The 15,778-nt window shown below is 49.4% G+C and overlaps 2 protein-coding genes across 2 annotated transcripts in view; one reads left to right on the top strand and one right to left on the bottom strand.

Moving 5' to 3' along the window:
- The first annotated feature begins 1,757 nt into the window (after window positions 1–1,757).
- Window positions 1,758–15,778, top strand: part of LOC101654948 (protein FAM169B) — an 82,436-nt gene continuing 68,415 nt past the window's right edge. The window contains exons 1-3 of the mRNA XM_045296470.1: window positions 1,758–1,866; window positions 11,262–11,398; window positions 14,253–14,352. Of these exons, the coding sequence (XP_045152405.1) occupies window positions 1,758–1,866; window positions 11,262–11,398; window positions 14,253–14,352 (346 nt within the window). The remainder of the gene's footprint in view (window positions 1,867–11,261; window positions 11,399–14,252; window positions 14,353–15,778) is intronic.
- On the bottom strand, window positions 12,880–13,214 carry LOC101643953 (40S ribosomal protein S27-like). The gene has a single exon (XM_004709855.3). The coding sequence runs from the start codon at window positions 13,186–13,188 to the stop codon at window positions 12,934–12,936; it is 255 nt and encodes an 84-aa protein (XP_004709912.1). The 5' UTR covers window positions 13,189–13,214; the 3' UTR covers window positions 12,880–12,933.

Genomic DNA, 15,778 nt, shown 5'->3' on the forward strand with positions numbered 1-15,778 from the left:
TGGAGGGAAGGTGGGGTAGAAAGGGGGAACCGATTACAAAGACATATAACCCCTTCCATGGGGGACAGACAACAGAAAAGTGGGTGAAAGGAGATGTCAGACAGTGTAAGACATGACAAAGTAATAATAATAATTTATGAATTATCAAGGGTTCGTGAGGGAGGTGGGCAGGGAGGGAGGGGAAATATGAGGAGCTGATACCAAGGGCTCAAGTTGAAGGCAAATGTTTTGAGAACGATGATGGCAACAAATGAACACATGTGCTTGACACAATGGATGTGTGTATGGATTGTGATAAGAGTTGTACGAGCCCCCAATAAAATGATTTTTTTTAAAAAGGTAACTGGGTTCTGGTCTCACGGTAGAGTGCAATTGTCCATGAAGGCAATCAGCTAAACATGTCGTTTATCCTTCTGTTCCTGATTTGTCTTTTAGTCTCTGTTGCTCCAGGTCATAGAGAGAATGTTTCTGGCTTTCTGCTTGCAGCTTGTAAGACCCGAGGCATATTAGGCCCACGAACTGGGGTAGCTCCTGAAAGCATCGCCCTCAGCCTGGGGGAAGCCCCGAGGTGGTTGGCTGCACATCAGCTGCTTTTGCAGTTACCCTCCCTCTCTTTATTGCGAATAGTGTCCGACACATCTTTCAGCAATTCGCTTTTTACAGATGTACAATTGATTGGCTTAAATTCCTCCCTTCACTAGAATATTTGATATTGTTATTGCCCATATTGGATGCTTTACAAAGATGCGTTCTTTGGGGGTCATTGTGCAGTTTGTAACGCTGTCATCGCAGCTAGTTTGTGTGTTCAGTTTGTTGTTTCCCCCCCACTTATGCCCCCGTGTTCCTTGGAGCTTGATCTGGGGGATTTTGAAGCCAGTGTATTTCTAGTGGGTAGCTTGTCTTCACTCTTGGAAGGAGACTTAGTGACACAATGGTTAAGTGCTCAGCTGCCAACCAAAAGGTTGACGGTTCAGACCCACGAGCTGCTCCACAGGAGAACGATGGGGTAGTCTGCTTCCTCAAAGGTGACAGCCTTGTAAACCTCATAGGGCAGTTATATTTTGCCCTGTAGAATTGCGATGAGCTGGAATTGTCTACATGGTAATGGAGTTATTAATCCAAGAAAGAGTCCCGTTGGCACAGGGGTGAAGTGCGTGGCTGCTAATTAAAAGATTGGTGGTTCGACCCATAGTGGCACTGTAGGAGGTAGACCTGATGATAGGTTCCTTGTGAACGTTGTTTGTAAATAGTTTACAAACAAACAATTAAACCCAAACTCACTGCCACTGAGTTGATTTGACTCATGGTGACCCTACCGGACAAAAGAGAGCCACCCCTTTGGGTTTCCAAGACAGTACATCTTTATGGGAGTAGAAAGCCTCATCTTTCTCTCCTGGGGTGGCTGGTGGTCTAGAACTGCTGATCTTTTGGTCAGCAGCCCATTGTGTAACCCAGGGGTCCTCAAACTAGCCCATGGGCCACATGCAGCCGCTGGGTGTTTTTGCCCATTTTGTTTTTTTACTTCAAAATAAGATGTGCGGTGGGGTCGGTGCACTGGGAGCTGTCGGAGTGTGGAGTGGGCCGGGAACCCCGTGGCACCATGTCTTTCTGCAGCTTCTCGGGGGTGAGGTTTTCCAGAATCACTTTGAACCCGCTGTCTATGTGTGTGCCCAGTGCGGCCACGAGCTGTTCTCCGGCCGCTCCAAGTACGAACACTCACTTGTCGCTGTGGGCAGCCTTCTCGGAGCCCGTCCATGATGACCGCTGACAGTGTGGCCCAGCGGCCCGAGCGCAATCAGCCGGGTGCCTTCAAGGTGTCCTGCGGAAAATGCGGCCACCGGCTTGGCCACGAGTTCCTCAATGATGGCCCCAAGCGGGGACAGTCCCGCTTCTGAATATTCAGCAGTCCCTGAAGTTCATCCCTAAAGGCAACAAATCTGCCTCCCAGGGGAAGTAAGCAGGCAGCCCAACCCCGAGCAGCCACAGGCATTGGTCACCCCCCTTTAGAACGACAGCCTACTGACCTTCAGGCAGGGAGGGCTCGATGGGGGGCGGTGTTCCCTGATGACCCTACCTGCATACCTTTCTCCTGCTGAGTGGCTGGTGGGTTTGAATGTTTGTTTTCTTGTTTTTAGGGGGATTGGGGTTGAATGTTTTAACCATTATGCCACATAAGTTCCTTGTGTTAGTGTTAACTCGAAATTAGTAAGTAGGTGTCTCTATGCACTTACTTATTCTATATAGTTCATATAAGTGAAATCATACCACATTTGCCCTTTTGTGACTAATTTAAAACACATTTTAAAATCGTTTTATTGAAATATGATGGACTTTTCATACACGTCCACAGTGTAATCTGCCTGGTCTTGGCACAAGGGACTCCATTTTGAATCCGGCACCTTCTTGGTTCTCAGAACTCACCTCTCATGGGCCTCCCTCACATCGGCTTCCCCTCCCCTCGCCAGTTCTGAGAACCAGACATCCCCGAGAAAGAATGTTCTTTGAAGATATGTTTATTTCATCCGCCCCATACCTATAGATAAGATTAACGACCACTTCCCTGCATTCTTTGAAGATATTTTTATTCCACCCATCCAGGACCTATAGATCCACTTCCCTGCATCCTCTGAAGATGTGTTTATTCCACCCGTCCCGGACCTATAGATAAGATTAATGAGCACTTCCCTTTGAAACCCCTGTGTGCAGCTGTGCCTGCCACCAGGGGATATAAAAATGCAGCCAGAAATTCCCCTCGCGCGGTTTCACCGGCTCAATACCTGAGTTGCTGAACCTGCCCGCAAGCTTCTCAATAAAGCCTGCTACTAAAACTTTACCAATTGGATCTTTAATTCCGTTTCGTGCCCCCAAAACCCTTACATAATCATACTGGGAAAGGTGGTGCAATCATGGCCACAACCACCTTGGGGGCATTTTCTTCCTTCGTGGGCTCTCTGCTATTTGCTCCCCATTCCCCCCAGCTCCTCCTCATGCCCCCAGTTACGGTCTTCATAGACCTGCCCGCCTGACTGCCCTAGACAGGAAAACATACAAAGCAAAGGCAAAAACATCAAAGCAACAAGGACCCAAAGAACTAAACAAAAACAGAGTAAAACCTCAATCACAAAGAAGTCGGAAAGCCTTTAAAAGCCAGGCTACATTCACAATGCGTCAAACGGGAGATCTAATGACAAAAGGGTGGCATTCCAAACTATCTACAGCTGCAAAAACCCACTTCCCGATGCGCTCTGTCTGATATGAAGGCGATTTTCATGCCTGGATGATGGTCGGTGGGGATGCAGACTACGTGGATTTTGGGATTTACTGTTATCTATAACACTCTGCAAACTGGTGGTTAGAGTTTAGGCTCTGGTGCCATCAAACACATTTTTATATAAGAACATGTTGCTGTTTTTAAAAAAAATCATTTTATTAGGGGCTCATACAACTGTTATCACAATCCATGCACACATCAATTGTGTAAAGCGCATTCGGGCAATGAATGTACAAATGCGCTTTACACAGTTGATGTGTATTTTTCTCCCTATGTATGAAGTTTATTTTTCTGTAGAAGCAGAGTATTAAGTGTCTTCTGTATTTTTAAAGTGAGAAACTGAACTGGCGCTAACGTGGAGTGGTTTGTACGTTCTTCAGATGCAGACAAAGGATGTGACCATCTGCTTCCTGTGAAAATCAGGTCTTCGAAACCCCACCCAGCAGTTCTGGCCTGTCCCACAGTGGAGCCAGGAGTGGGAATCAACTCAACCCCAGTGGCCCCTGGACCCCTTCATATACTTCCTAGCCTGATGCAGACAGAATGATGCCTTCTTAAAACGTAGTTTTCTTGATGCATGTGTTCTAGAAGTTCTCCAGGTGCTTGGGTCTAAGTGTGTAAACCACCCCCACCGCCTTCTTCAGAAACGGGTTATGGGCCAGAGATCCAGCGTTGGTTCAGCTTTTCTCATTCTCCCAGAATTGGGATTCCCAGATGGAAAGCCCTGTCCCCTTCCAAGTCTTTTTACTGCGTAGCAGATGAGCATACAGAAAGTGATTTTTGGATGACAGGTTGTAAAGTCCTTCGGCAGCACGAAGGTTTGGGTAGTTGTCGAGGGATGTAATTATACCGCGATGGTACAAGCATCCCTGCAACAGGATTCTGTCCCTTCTCCCCCTGGCATTCTGTATGGTTCAGAGCACTGAATTCCAACCTGGAATGTTTCCTACCACCGCGTTTTCCTGCCAGCTTGGGCGCCCGCCCTGTTTTGGTGTTCCTGACACGGTATTTTTTTGCTAATTAAGTTCATGGATCTCCTTGTTTTCCTGCGCATCCATGTGGCTTCTCCTTGGGGATGTCTTGCAGGAAGTCAGCCTTGCAAGCTGAAGCAGGGAACTGCTAAGGCAGCTGCACCCTGGTGCGACCATCAGAAAGCAAGAGACCGGAGACCTAGAAAGAGGAGGCTCACTGAGCCATTTATCCCTCTGCCCTTCAGTTAACCCCACATGTCTTTGTGGGGGGAAGTCAGACACTTGCTGCCAGACTGCTGTCTCATCCCACAGCAGGGCTGGGCCTGCTCCCTGCTGCTGGGGACAATGGCCTACTTCTCTCTGAAGCTTTGGGACCATTAGCTTGGTTCCTCTAGGTGGGGTTTACACCCTACTGATAATGTTCCTATGGAGACCCAGAGACCACCCTCTCATTGCTGTGTAACCTATAGTGCAGCCCCTTCCTGTGACGTATGTCTTTACCTGTAATTAGTGGGCTGGCTTGCCCCCAGAAGGTATATAGGTGTGAGCCAGCACTATAGCTCTCTCTCTGACTCTCTGACTCTGACTCTGAGCTCCTTGCTGCTCACTCCCTGGTCACTCCCCTCTCCCTTGTTCCCTTCCCCTCCTTCCCTTCCCCCTCTCTCCACATGGACCACCAAGCTGGGCTGAGGTGAGCAATGTTGCTGTGTATCATGCCTGACTGTATTATTGTATTATCTCTCATGCTCTCGATGACTGTAATATAATACTTATATATCTCAACCGTACAATTGTGCATTATTGAACCCAGAAGTAGTATTACTGAACCAGTGAGTTCAAGCAGCGGGTGGGGGCTGGTTCCCTCACCCTCCGTCCTAGCAATTTTATTTAATACTACATGTGTTTATTGGCCAGGCTGGCACAATAAGCTAACTCACTCACACACCATAGATATGAAAACCAAATTGTCTCCCATCACGTTAGTGGGTTTCTGAGACTGTAACTGTGCAGGGAGTAGAAAGCCCCTGCAGAGCTGTGCATGGTTTCACACTATCGATACACCACCAGGGCTCTCCGCACCTCTGAGAGCAAACTGAAGTAGTATGTTTTAGTCTCACTTCATAGCCTTTTCAATGGGGGGGGGGGATGATAAATTTGTCCTTGTATTATTTGCCTAAAAGTTAGAAGCATTAATTGGCTCGGACTAGGAGCCCTTCATATTAAAAACAATTAGGATTGCATAAACCTTTGTGTGGGTGGCATAGGACATCATCTGCCTGTCCTACCGTCTTAGATCTGAGACAAACCGTTTCCTCACAGTGAAGCGGTTTGAGCTGTCCAAAACTAATATGTGATGACAGAGCAACGTGCTCCTTGTCAATTACTGGACAGTCAAACTTCATCGCAGCCACCTGCAGCCCTTTCGAAACATCCCGGCCGTACCCTGACAGTTTGCTCAAAAAATTCTAACATAGTCTCCATTCTGCCTTCCAACTACCCGCCGCCCTCTTTGACTTCTTTGCTAAGACTATTTTGGCAATAAGCTTCTCTTCAGAAAACAACGAAAATATCCCAGTGTTTGTTGGCTTCTCCTTCTGTTTGTTACTCCTCCCAGTCGAGGGAGGCTGTGCACCTCACGTCATGGGCGTGCCCTTAGCTCGGACTGACCTCGCGTCCCAGGCATTGCCTGTTTTCTGTCCCTACAGTATTTCAATGCACTGTCCCCGAGTGTTTCCTCAGCTCTCAACTAGTGCTCTGGGGCAAAACAAACACAAAGAAAGACAAACAAACACACTGCTATTGAGTCAGGTCTGTCATAGGAGAGAGTCGAGCTGCCCCTGTGGGTTTCTGAGACTGGACATCTTTATAGGAGCAGACAGCGTCATCTTTCTTCTACGGAGCAGTTGGGGGGTTCAAACTGCTGACCTAGCTGTTAAGTAACCCATTGGCAACCCTAATTGAATACGTTTGGGAAAGAAACCCTTATACTTAAGCAAAGTCCACTGTGTGGAAGTTCTAAATGCCCTGAATTGTACATAGGCATGTGGAACTTTAGGCAATGATCTTGGGGTGGGCGTGGGGGGCACCTGATCTTATTACCAGTTTTCCTGCGAATCCATCGGGGAATGGACGATTCTGCTCTTGTGTCTTGGTCAGGAATCTCTTGTTCCTGAAAGTCTTCTGAGAAGGTGGTAGGCAGCCCCACACAGGATAGCAGAGGCCTGGAAGGCATCGTGCTGCATATAATTCAATGTTGACCACAGCCTTACCGAACAATCAAGGGATTGCAGTCAACCTCTCCAGTAACTTAAGTTGGTGTAATTACAGCCAGGTAAAAGCTTCCCCAGCCCCAGCCCCCACCCACCTCCCAAGTCCATTCTTAAGAGCAAGGCCAGTAAAAATGTAAATCTATTCATTCAGATTTCTGATACTCTCATATGAGATAAAATCCAATTCTGTCCCAGTGAAAGCATGTACTGGTGTTTACGGGGATGCGTTTGGAGATGGTATGCTGCAAGTTATACTGAACCCATGGTCAAGTGCAGAGCCCTGACTCCAGTAAGGGCTTCATTATTTGGCAGTGCTGTTTTCATGAGAACCGCCCTTGAATTCCAGCCTCTAGGCATAGAGCTACATGCAGCCCTAAGAAGTTGAATTTCAGTACAAAGGCCTTGAATGATTTAAGAGTTTTCCCTTGAAGAGCAGTTTTAAAACGTACCCCTGCTTTTGTTTTTAGAGTGACAGTATAAATAGCTGCTCTAAGGGAATTCTTACATTCATTGTTGGTTGGGGCTTAAGGCCGCAGCGAATCGCCATTGCAGCGCATATCCGTGCCATAAAAGCGTTTTACTTTGTACCGAAAAGATTACATTCCTTGGGCTTCGGGAAATGTTTTCCTGTTCAGTTCAGGCCATGAAAGCCAGTTAGCATTCCACATCTGGAAACCACTGCCGCCTCCCATCACCAGCTAAGCAAGCGTGGCTGTCTTGCACCTCCAGCACGCGCCCACGGAGCCCCAGACTGGTCCTTGTCCCCAGGGTTGGACTGGGAACCCAGGAGGTCTGCCTTTCGGATGGGACAGATAGTCCACCTTCTCCTTGCTTGCAAAGTGGGCTTATGGAGGGGCTCTTCCTTTTAGGGGGCAGCGCAGGGGGTCTTCTTTCCCCGGTCAGGCGGGTGGGCCGGATGTTCCCCCCCCCCCCCCCCCACGTCTCCTGCCCTTGGCAGCTACACTTCACCTTCCACCTGGTTTCCCTCCAGGCTCCCCTTGGCGCTTGTGGGCGCACCCGCGTTGGGGAATTCCCCCAGAGCAACAAATAAAACAGAAAGGACTGCAGACTGGCACAGCCTCTGTCCTCCAGCCTGGGAGGGGACCCCTCGTCCTGCCCGCGCTGCAGGGACCCTCCATCCCAAGGGCCTGGGACCCTGGGAGTTGGCTACTCCTGGGGCCTGCCTCCGGCTCCCAGAGCAGGAATGTGATGTTCTGTTGGAACCGTGCCCACGGTCAAACCTCCCATCCTGTCCCTCCATCGTGGCCCTGGCAGAATGAATCTGTACCACCCTGGCCCTCCCACCACCAGGCTCTGGCACACCGGACCACCTGGGGTTGTTGTTGCACCACCTGCTGGTAGACCTAGGGTGTAGGGATTCTTTCCTTGTCGTCGGAGGTCTTTAACCTGTTGGGGAAATGATTTCACAGTATGGGGGAGCAAAACATATTCATTGCATTTCTCCTGACCCTGTGATCAGAACCCCTTGCCAGGCAGGGCTCAGCAACACGCAGGGAACAAGGCAGGAGCCGCGCTGGGCTGCCGGTGGAGCTCCAAGCCTCTTGCCCTGGTGGCCTGGGGTGAGGCTCCCCACCCCTGGTCCCCACCTATCTCTCAGCTCCGAATCCTTCCAAAAGGAAATTGGAAGGGCCAAGTTTAACTTCTCTGACTTGTGAATCATACTTTTCTGTCAACATTGAGAAGTGCTCAGGGAGGATTGGAAGCCCAGACCTAGCAGATGTCCTCCCCAAAGACAGGGCCTGCAGCAGAGCCAACATCCCACGCATCTCCACTTGCTCCTTAGGATGCTGTTCCTGGGAGTGCCTGCCGAGGGCGGCTGCTGCGGCCGGTTTCTGGACAAGGCTGCGTGCAGTGTGCGTGCACGCGACGCCTCTCCTTTTCCTTACCTGACGTGAGCACGCGTAGGGCTTTTTAATGCTCAAACTCGAGAACGATATCATTGATATTGCACACAAGTAAGATTTTACTTGAGATCATCCATTGCAGCAGTACATTGACAGGGAACTTCCAGAAGAGGACGTGGAACAAGGAGTATCATGCCTACTGTCAGTTGGATCTTGATTGAAAGTAGAGGATCCCCAACGATGCTTACTCGTGTTTCATTGACGATGCAAAGGCATTGCGTGGTGTGGACCGTAATACACTGTGGATAACCTTGAGAAGAAGGGGAATTCCAGAACATTCACTGTGCTTGTAAGGAACCTGTACTCAGAGTACGTGGCAGCTGTGCAGTCCGTCAGAATAAGGGCATGCTGCATGTTTTAAAAATCAGGACAGGTGTGCACGAGGGCTCACCTCACACCAGACTTGTTGGATCGTTATGGTGAGCAAATGCACAGAGACGCTGGATTACGTGAGGAAGAGGGCGGCATCAGGATTGGAAGAAGGCTTACTAACAACCTGCTGTGTGCAGATGACACAACCGTGCTTGCTGAAAGGGAGCAGGCCTTGGAGCCCTTGCAGCTGAAGATCAAGGCTAGCAGTCTTCAGGAGGGATTACGACTCGATGTAAGGAAGACCAAAATCCTCACCACTGGACCAAGAGGTGACATCATGGTAAATGGAGGAAAGGTTGAAGTTGTTAAGGCTTTTGTCTTACTTGGAACCACAATTGATGCTCCTGGGAGCAGCCATCAAGAAGATCCAAAGACATATTGCATTGGGTACATCTGCTGCCTAAGACCTCATTAGAGTGTTGAAGGGCAAAGAGGTTTCTTTGAAGACTAAGGTGCGCCTGACTCAAGCGACAGCACTCCCCGTTGCACGTGAACATTGGACATGGAATACGGAAGACCTTCGAAGAATGGAGGCCTTTGACTTGTGGTGCTGGAGAAGAGGATTGAAAGTAGCGTCACTGCCAAGGGACAAGCCAACCGATCTGCCTTGGAGGAAGTAGGGCCAGAGTGCTCCTTAGAGGCAAGCATGGCAAGACTTCACCTTACGTACTTGGCCATGCTGTCAGGAGAGACCAGTTCCTGGAGGACACCGTGTCTGTGAAATTGGAGGGGTGGCACAAAAGAGGAAAGCCTCCCGTGAGCTGGGTTGACACAGAGGCTGCCTCGATGGGCTCAGGGAGAGGAACGGTTGTGAGGACGGTGCAGGGCCGTGCAGCGTTTACTTCTGTTGTGCACAGGGCCGCTATGGGTCGGAGCGGACTCGATGGCATCGAACAAGAGCCAACACAGGGCCTTTTAATGTCATTTTATTTGTTGAACGGCAGAACATGTACCAATTAAACAATTCCTACATGGACAGCCAGTGACACTGCAGCCCACAGGCATTTTCGTTCCGACTGTGGGAAGCCACTTGGACAACCAGAAGCACAGAATAGTATCAAGGAGAGCGTTGCTGGATTACTACCCACATTCACAAAGTGTGTAGGCTGGAGGCAGCGCAGGGAGGCATGTCTGTGTGGGCGGCTGGCAAGTAGAGAGGCTGTGTACTGAACATACCCCAGGAACTTTCCTTGCGTGCTGATGAGGTGGAGAGGGGAGGGCGCCCCGGCTGTTTCCTACACGCCCAGAGTTCAGGTTGTGAACGATCTGCTCTATAAGCCAAACCCCAGCCTCCCTGCATTGCTTGAGTCCATGCTGACTCAAAGCGACCCCCTGTGGGTTTTCCAGACTGTAACTGTTTAACTGGAGTAGAGAGCCCAGTCTTTCTCCCCAGGAGCTGCTGGTGGTTTTGAGCTGTGACCCAGGGGATTACAGCCCAACTCATAGCTACTATGCCTTCGGGTGGGGGAAGTGGGGCACAGTGTGTTTGTTACTTCCTAGTCGACATCTCCGCCGTGCCCTTGCCTTGTGAGTCTCTGGCCTTCTGGAAGGGCAGTAGAGGGTGGTAAGGCTGAGAGAAGGGTTGGCTGAAGCCCAGAGGGAAAGACCACCGTTGAGACTTGTACAATCCACTCAAACTCCATGTGACAGAGTACAACTGCCCCACGTGGGTTCGTGTTGGGCTGCTAATCAGAAGGTCCGCAGTTCAAAACCACCAGGGGAGAAAGACTCCGCTTCCCACCCTCACAAAGCGTAGAAGCCCACAGGGCAGTCCAACCGGTTCTGTGGCTGAGTTGGCCTGGTTTGGGACGAGTTTGATTTGGTTTGGGGAGTAGAACGTCAGGCTTTCCACCTACGGAGCTGCAGTCCTGGGGAGACTCCATTAACAGGCCTCAGTGGAAGGCAGTAAAGGCAAGTGAGGCAAGGGGTGTGGAGCACTTAGCATCCCGCTGGCTCCCAGCCCACGGTTCCTTCCTAAGATGGTTATGTTAATTGGTAGCTGCCGCCGGAGTGGAGGGTGGCTGTGAGCGGGAGGGGCCAAGGCTTGGTAAGGAAATGCTGAGGTCCTGAATCCATGGAGAGAGGTGATGCAGTTGGAGTTTAAGCTTCAAGACGGTTCTGAAGGGGTCTCTGAGGAAGGAGTAAACTTTCAGGCAGGGTCCCCTCTCAGAATGGCCTACAGGGACAGCCAGGGGTGGTGGTGGTGAGGTGGGTACCACTGCAGTGTGGGAGGGAGCAGTTTTCTCTTAGTTCTGAGAGACAGACTGGGCTATGGGAGGCAAGTGTTCAATTTAATGCTAACATACATTTTTGGTGTTTCGTGTGTGTGTGTGTGTGTGTGTGTGTGTGTGTGTGTGTGTGTGTCTTAAAAAAGCTTTATGAAATAAATATCTTTCTCTGCATCTAAAGAAAGAGTAAAAGAGATGTCACTTTGTGCCTTTTGTCCCTACAGTTCATGCCTACCCAGTAGACACTCTGGAAGATGACCCGGACAGGCTGCGGGAAGCAGCCCTGGCTTACCACGAGACGCTTCTCCAGGACAGGGCTGCTCCCTCACCAGAACTTTTCTCTCTTTCCACCGGGGAGCAGGTAGGTGCCATCTGCCTGGCTGGCGGAAAGCCCTGTTAAGTCTCATTTCCTTTCTAGAAAGCTGAATTGTAGTGAGAAAGCATTCTAGATTTTAGAAGGAAAAAAACCCCACAAAAAGCTTGCTGGTGTGAGTACTAGACTAACCTTAGGGCGTGGAAAAGGAGTCTTGGTGGAGCTGTCAGGTAAGCGTTGGATTGCTAACCGACAGATTGGTGGTTCAAACCCACTAGCTGCTCAGAGGGAGAGCGACGAGGCTGTCTGCTCCTGTAGAGATTTATAACTGAGGAGACCCTCTGTAGGATTGCTGAGAGTCAGGGTTAATCTGACGGCAGGGATGGGTGTGTAAGACGCGAGGAATCCTGGATGGGAATTTCTGGAGTCCTGCCTATGAGACAGCCACCAGCCTACCAAGGCCAGATCGCCTGGGTAGGAAGATGATGTACTAGATGGGTGGCTCTGAGCAAGTTTCTTACCTCCCTAGGTCTGGGTGTTCTACCAGTAAAACCAGGACAGCAGCACTTAGCTCATGGGGGTATTGTGTACGCTCAGTGAGACACGGTGTGCAAATCATGCCTGGCCAGGCCTTAGTTCCCCATGTGTAAAGTGGGGGAATTGGTCTTTGTACCCTAATTTGATTCTGTTCTAAAAGTTTGTGGTTTGGAATGAAGTTCTATCATTAGCTGTATTTAGCATGGATAAAAGGAGATGCCTTTGGAGTGGGGATTGGAAGGGTCAAGAGGGAAATGAAAACATTTATTTGTTAGGAAGTAGGAGAGTGGATGATACTATAAAATTGCGTTACTTTACCTTTTTAAAGGCTTTTTTTTGTGTTACGGGCAAACATTACAGAGCAGACAGACTTTTCATTCAATGATTCATATACACTTAAAACTACCTCCTCTTTTCTTTGAAGTAAGGAAAAAGAATCTGTGAATTTGAGGCTGTGCCTAAATCTTGACTTGAGGCCAATCTATTGAACAAGACAAGACTTTCTTGTTTTACGTATATAAGATTTCACTAGTACCAGAAATCATTGCTCTCCCACCAGTGGGGAACGTTGGCTGAAGTGGTGAGTGGTTTATACATTGGGATCAGCAGTTCGAAACCACTAGGTGCTCCATGGGAGAAAGATGAGGCTTTCTACTCCGGGACAGAGACTGCTCTACCCTGTCCTAGAATCCAGTTCCCTGGGTGACTCTCCTTGAAGGTGCAGTGCCTACGTGGTTCTGCTGCTCCCTAGTGGCCGATAAGTCAGAAACGACAAAGCTCTTGTGGTGGTGGGCTGCCTGGTTGCAGGGGCATGGGGATTCCAGGTAATCTAAGAAATGTGGAAAAATCACAGGTTCGCTATTTATTTATTTATTTTTAATCGTTTTATTAGGGGCTCATGCAACTCTGATCACAATCCATACACACATCAACTGTGCAAAGCACATATGTACATTCATCGCTAGAGTGCTATTTATTTTTTTATTTTTTTGTATCCAAAATGGGTTTATTAGAATGGCTTTCCACTCATCTCCACTCAGGGTCTTTTAGTGCTGCTTCCATCTGAAGGAGCATCCTTCTGTGAGCCTTGCTTTTCCTCCTGTAGGCTGACAGAGGACAGTAGAGCAGCCAACACACAAAACGACTGTTTGTGCATGGCTGAAGACCGTGGTGATTTTATAGCAGCCTGGGCATTTGACATCCATGAAGTAGGAATTGGGGCTCTGCACCAGGCGCTTCTTCTTGTGTTTCCTCTTCTCCTCTTCGGGAGAGGGATGAAGGAGGTCCTTTGCGAGAGGCATGATCGCCGGGCGGTCGTCAGCGCCGGAAAAGCTAGAGTGCTATTTATAATAAACACTTTTTCCCTGTGTTGGCACTATCCTTTGTCAACCTTCTCTCCATGACCTGGTGATGCCACCTTGTAACGGACAGTACCTTGCATCCATGCTGTGGAAAGCCAGCACGAGGGCATCTCCTGACGGAGGCCCCGTGCCAGTCTTGAACCCGGGCTGTGTGAGGAGACAATGTCCCGAAGCTGTGGAGGTCCGCTGTCAATGTTCGCCAGCAGCCTGCTTAGCAGATGTGTGCCCCCACCCCCATTTTCACACACTCGCCTCAGTTTTCAACACAGAGCTTATGATGTAATGTGTTAGTGGGGGGCTACATGGCCACAGAGAGGGCTATGGAGGTGGGTTCCCGAGGGAAGGATCTGGGGTGATTCCAGGGTTAGAGACCCTGAACCCACTCCTCTGTGTTCCCGTGGAGGCAACAGTTAGGAGAAAGGGTCCCTGGGGCTGATGGAGCCAGGGCCAAGCAGACAGGGCACGTAGCGGGGATGGTTTCTCCAGACTGATCACAGGGACCGAGCCAGGGTAGCCTGAGCACAGTGGCCTCCTGAGGACAGGTAGGCCCAGCCAGGGTTGTTTCCAGGGAGTGGGTCTGAAGTCCCTAGGAGGCCAGTGGAGGCCAGCATGGAGGGTGCTCAGTCTGAGGGGGACTGTGGGCTGTGAGGCCAAGGAGGAGTCAGAGGGAGAGGTCTTCTGGGTAGGGAGTGTACAGAAGGGTGAACGCCCAAGGGTGTTTGGTCCACAAAATAGGTGGTCCTCAGTATGTGTCTGGGGAGGGGGGCAGGTCCCTGAGGGAGCTGCAAGGCGTCCTGTTTGTGAGATGGGGATGGCCCTTGGGTGAAGCCTGCTCAGGGTAGTCATACTGAGATTTCCGTAGGGGGGGAAACGTTTTTTGTCCTATAAAATCAAGCTCTGTGTTTGTTTAATGTGCTAATTAACTCTAAGTAGTTTCCTGTGCCCTTATTATGATGAAAGAACAAGATGCTTATTTTATGACTTTCTTTTTTTTTTTTTTTAAGGTTAAAGTTGATGCTTCATCTGTTTGTTTTTGCACTGTGCACCGTGATGAACCTCAACATAAAATACTGGTTCTGTTTAATCCCCAGGACAGAAAGACAGGTTAGTACTTCTCAAAAGAGGGATCCAAATTCCGTGATATACAATGTGTGAAAGCCAGTACTGAGGAACATGGTAGTTGTAGACTGATGCTAACAAACCCTGGTGGTGTAGTGGATTAAGTGTTAGACTACTAACCTGAAGACCAGCTGCTCAAACCTCCCAGCTGCCCTCAGGACAAAGGTGAGGTCCTGCTTCCAAACATATTTAGAGCCTTGGGAACCCAATGAAGTAGTTCTACTGGACGCCACACGGTGAGTCAGACTCAACTTGATGGCGTGGGTTTGGGTTTAAGTTCATTCTTAGACTTAACTTAGAACACCAAGGCAGCACTGATCTCCCCCTCCCCCCTTGGCCCCGCCCCAGCTTTTAGGGATCCAATAGTGCATTATTATTTCTGCATATTGACACACATATTGATTTTCCTTTTAAAGACACTAGACACACTCTCATCCAGTGTCCGAGGTATTGTGAGGGCAGCACTTGTTCTTATTCACAGGTGCCCCTAGGAAGCAGAGACCAGCCTCATCCCCAATTTACAGATAGGAAATGAGGTCCAGACTGGTCAAGGAACGTGCTCATCGCCACGCAGCTAAGGGACAGTAGAGATTCTGCTTGGTGACAACCGAGGTAGGGGTTTTGATTCTGGAGCTGGAGATGTTGCCCCCTGTTGGGCACAATTACGCATATTTGTTCTTCTGTCCTGTAATTGGCTTCACTCCTGGGAGCCAGGGGCCCAGGAGAGGTTAGGCCCATGCTCAGTTGCATGCTGGGCAATATGCCTGCAGTGGAAGCCACTAGTTAACCCCATCTCTAATCTCAGGGGACTGACAATTTTAAATTCTGCCCTATTAGAAATTCTCCATTATTATACTCCTCTGTGTCTTCTAGATTTCCTACAATGACTGTGTGTTGATTTCCTGGAAAAAAAAAATCACTAATGAATCAGCTTTCCTTAAACTACGTGGTGCTCGGTGACATTTTTATGTTTATAGGCTGTTAAGACAATTTGCAAAGGGGATACTCCTTCAGCTCCCCTCCTCCCAGAAGACGCCTACTCAGCTGGTGGCAAGGGCAAGGGCTTTGAGGAGGGTGTTCTCATGTAAGGTTTGAGAGTCTCCTTCTTGTTGCTCAGTATGAAACACGATCCTACTTAGCTAGCTAGCGGAGTTTGCAGCCTGTTGGCCAAGCCTACTCTTTGCTCCAAGGCTGGGTTTGGGTGAGCTGCCTCCCATCTCTGCCTACCTGAGCCTGGACGGTCACCAACGCAGGGGCTGGCTGGTGCGAGGCCTTTGACTGTTTCCGAGTTGTGACTGCATTAGTGAAGGGGTGAGGGGTGCCTGCCATGGTTCCTCAGTGGGAAAACTGTCAAAAACTTGAAAAGATCAGGTGTTGATTTTAAGAAACTGGGTCAAATAGCAGGCATTCA

Source organism: Echinops telfairi, unplaced genomic scaffold, assembly GCF_000313985.2.
Source record: "Echinops telfairi isolate 266 unplaced genomic scaffold, ASM31398v2 ScPeMD7_7409;HRSCAF=8447, whole genome shotgun sequence".
Lineage (NCBI taxonomy): Eukaryota > Metazoa > Chordata > Mammalia > Afrosoricida > Tenrecidae > Echinops > Echinops telfairi.

Excerpts from the sequence above, each read along its gene's own strand:
- LOC101643953 (XM_004709855.3), bottom strand. The coding sequence starts at position 13,188 with ATGCCTCTCGCAAAGGACCTCCTTCATCCCTCTCCCGAAGAGGAGAAG.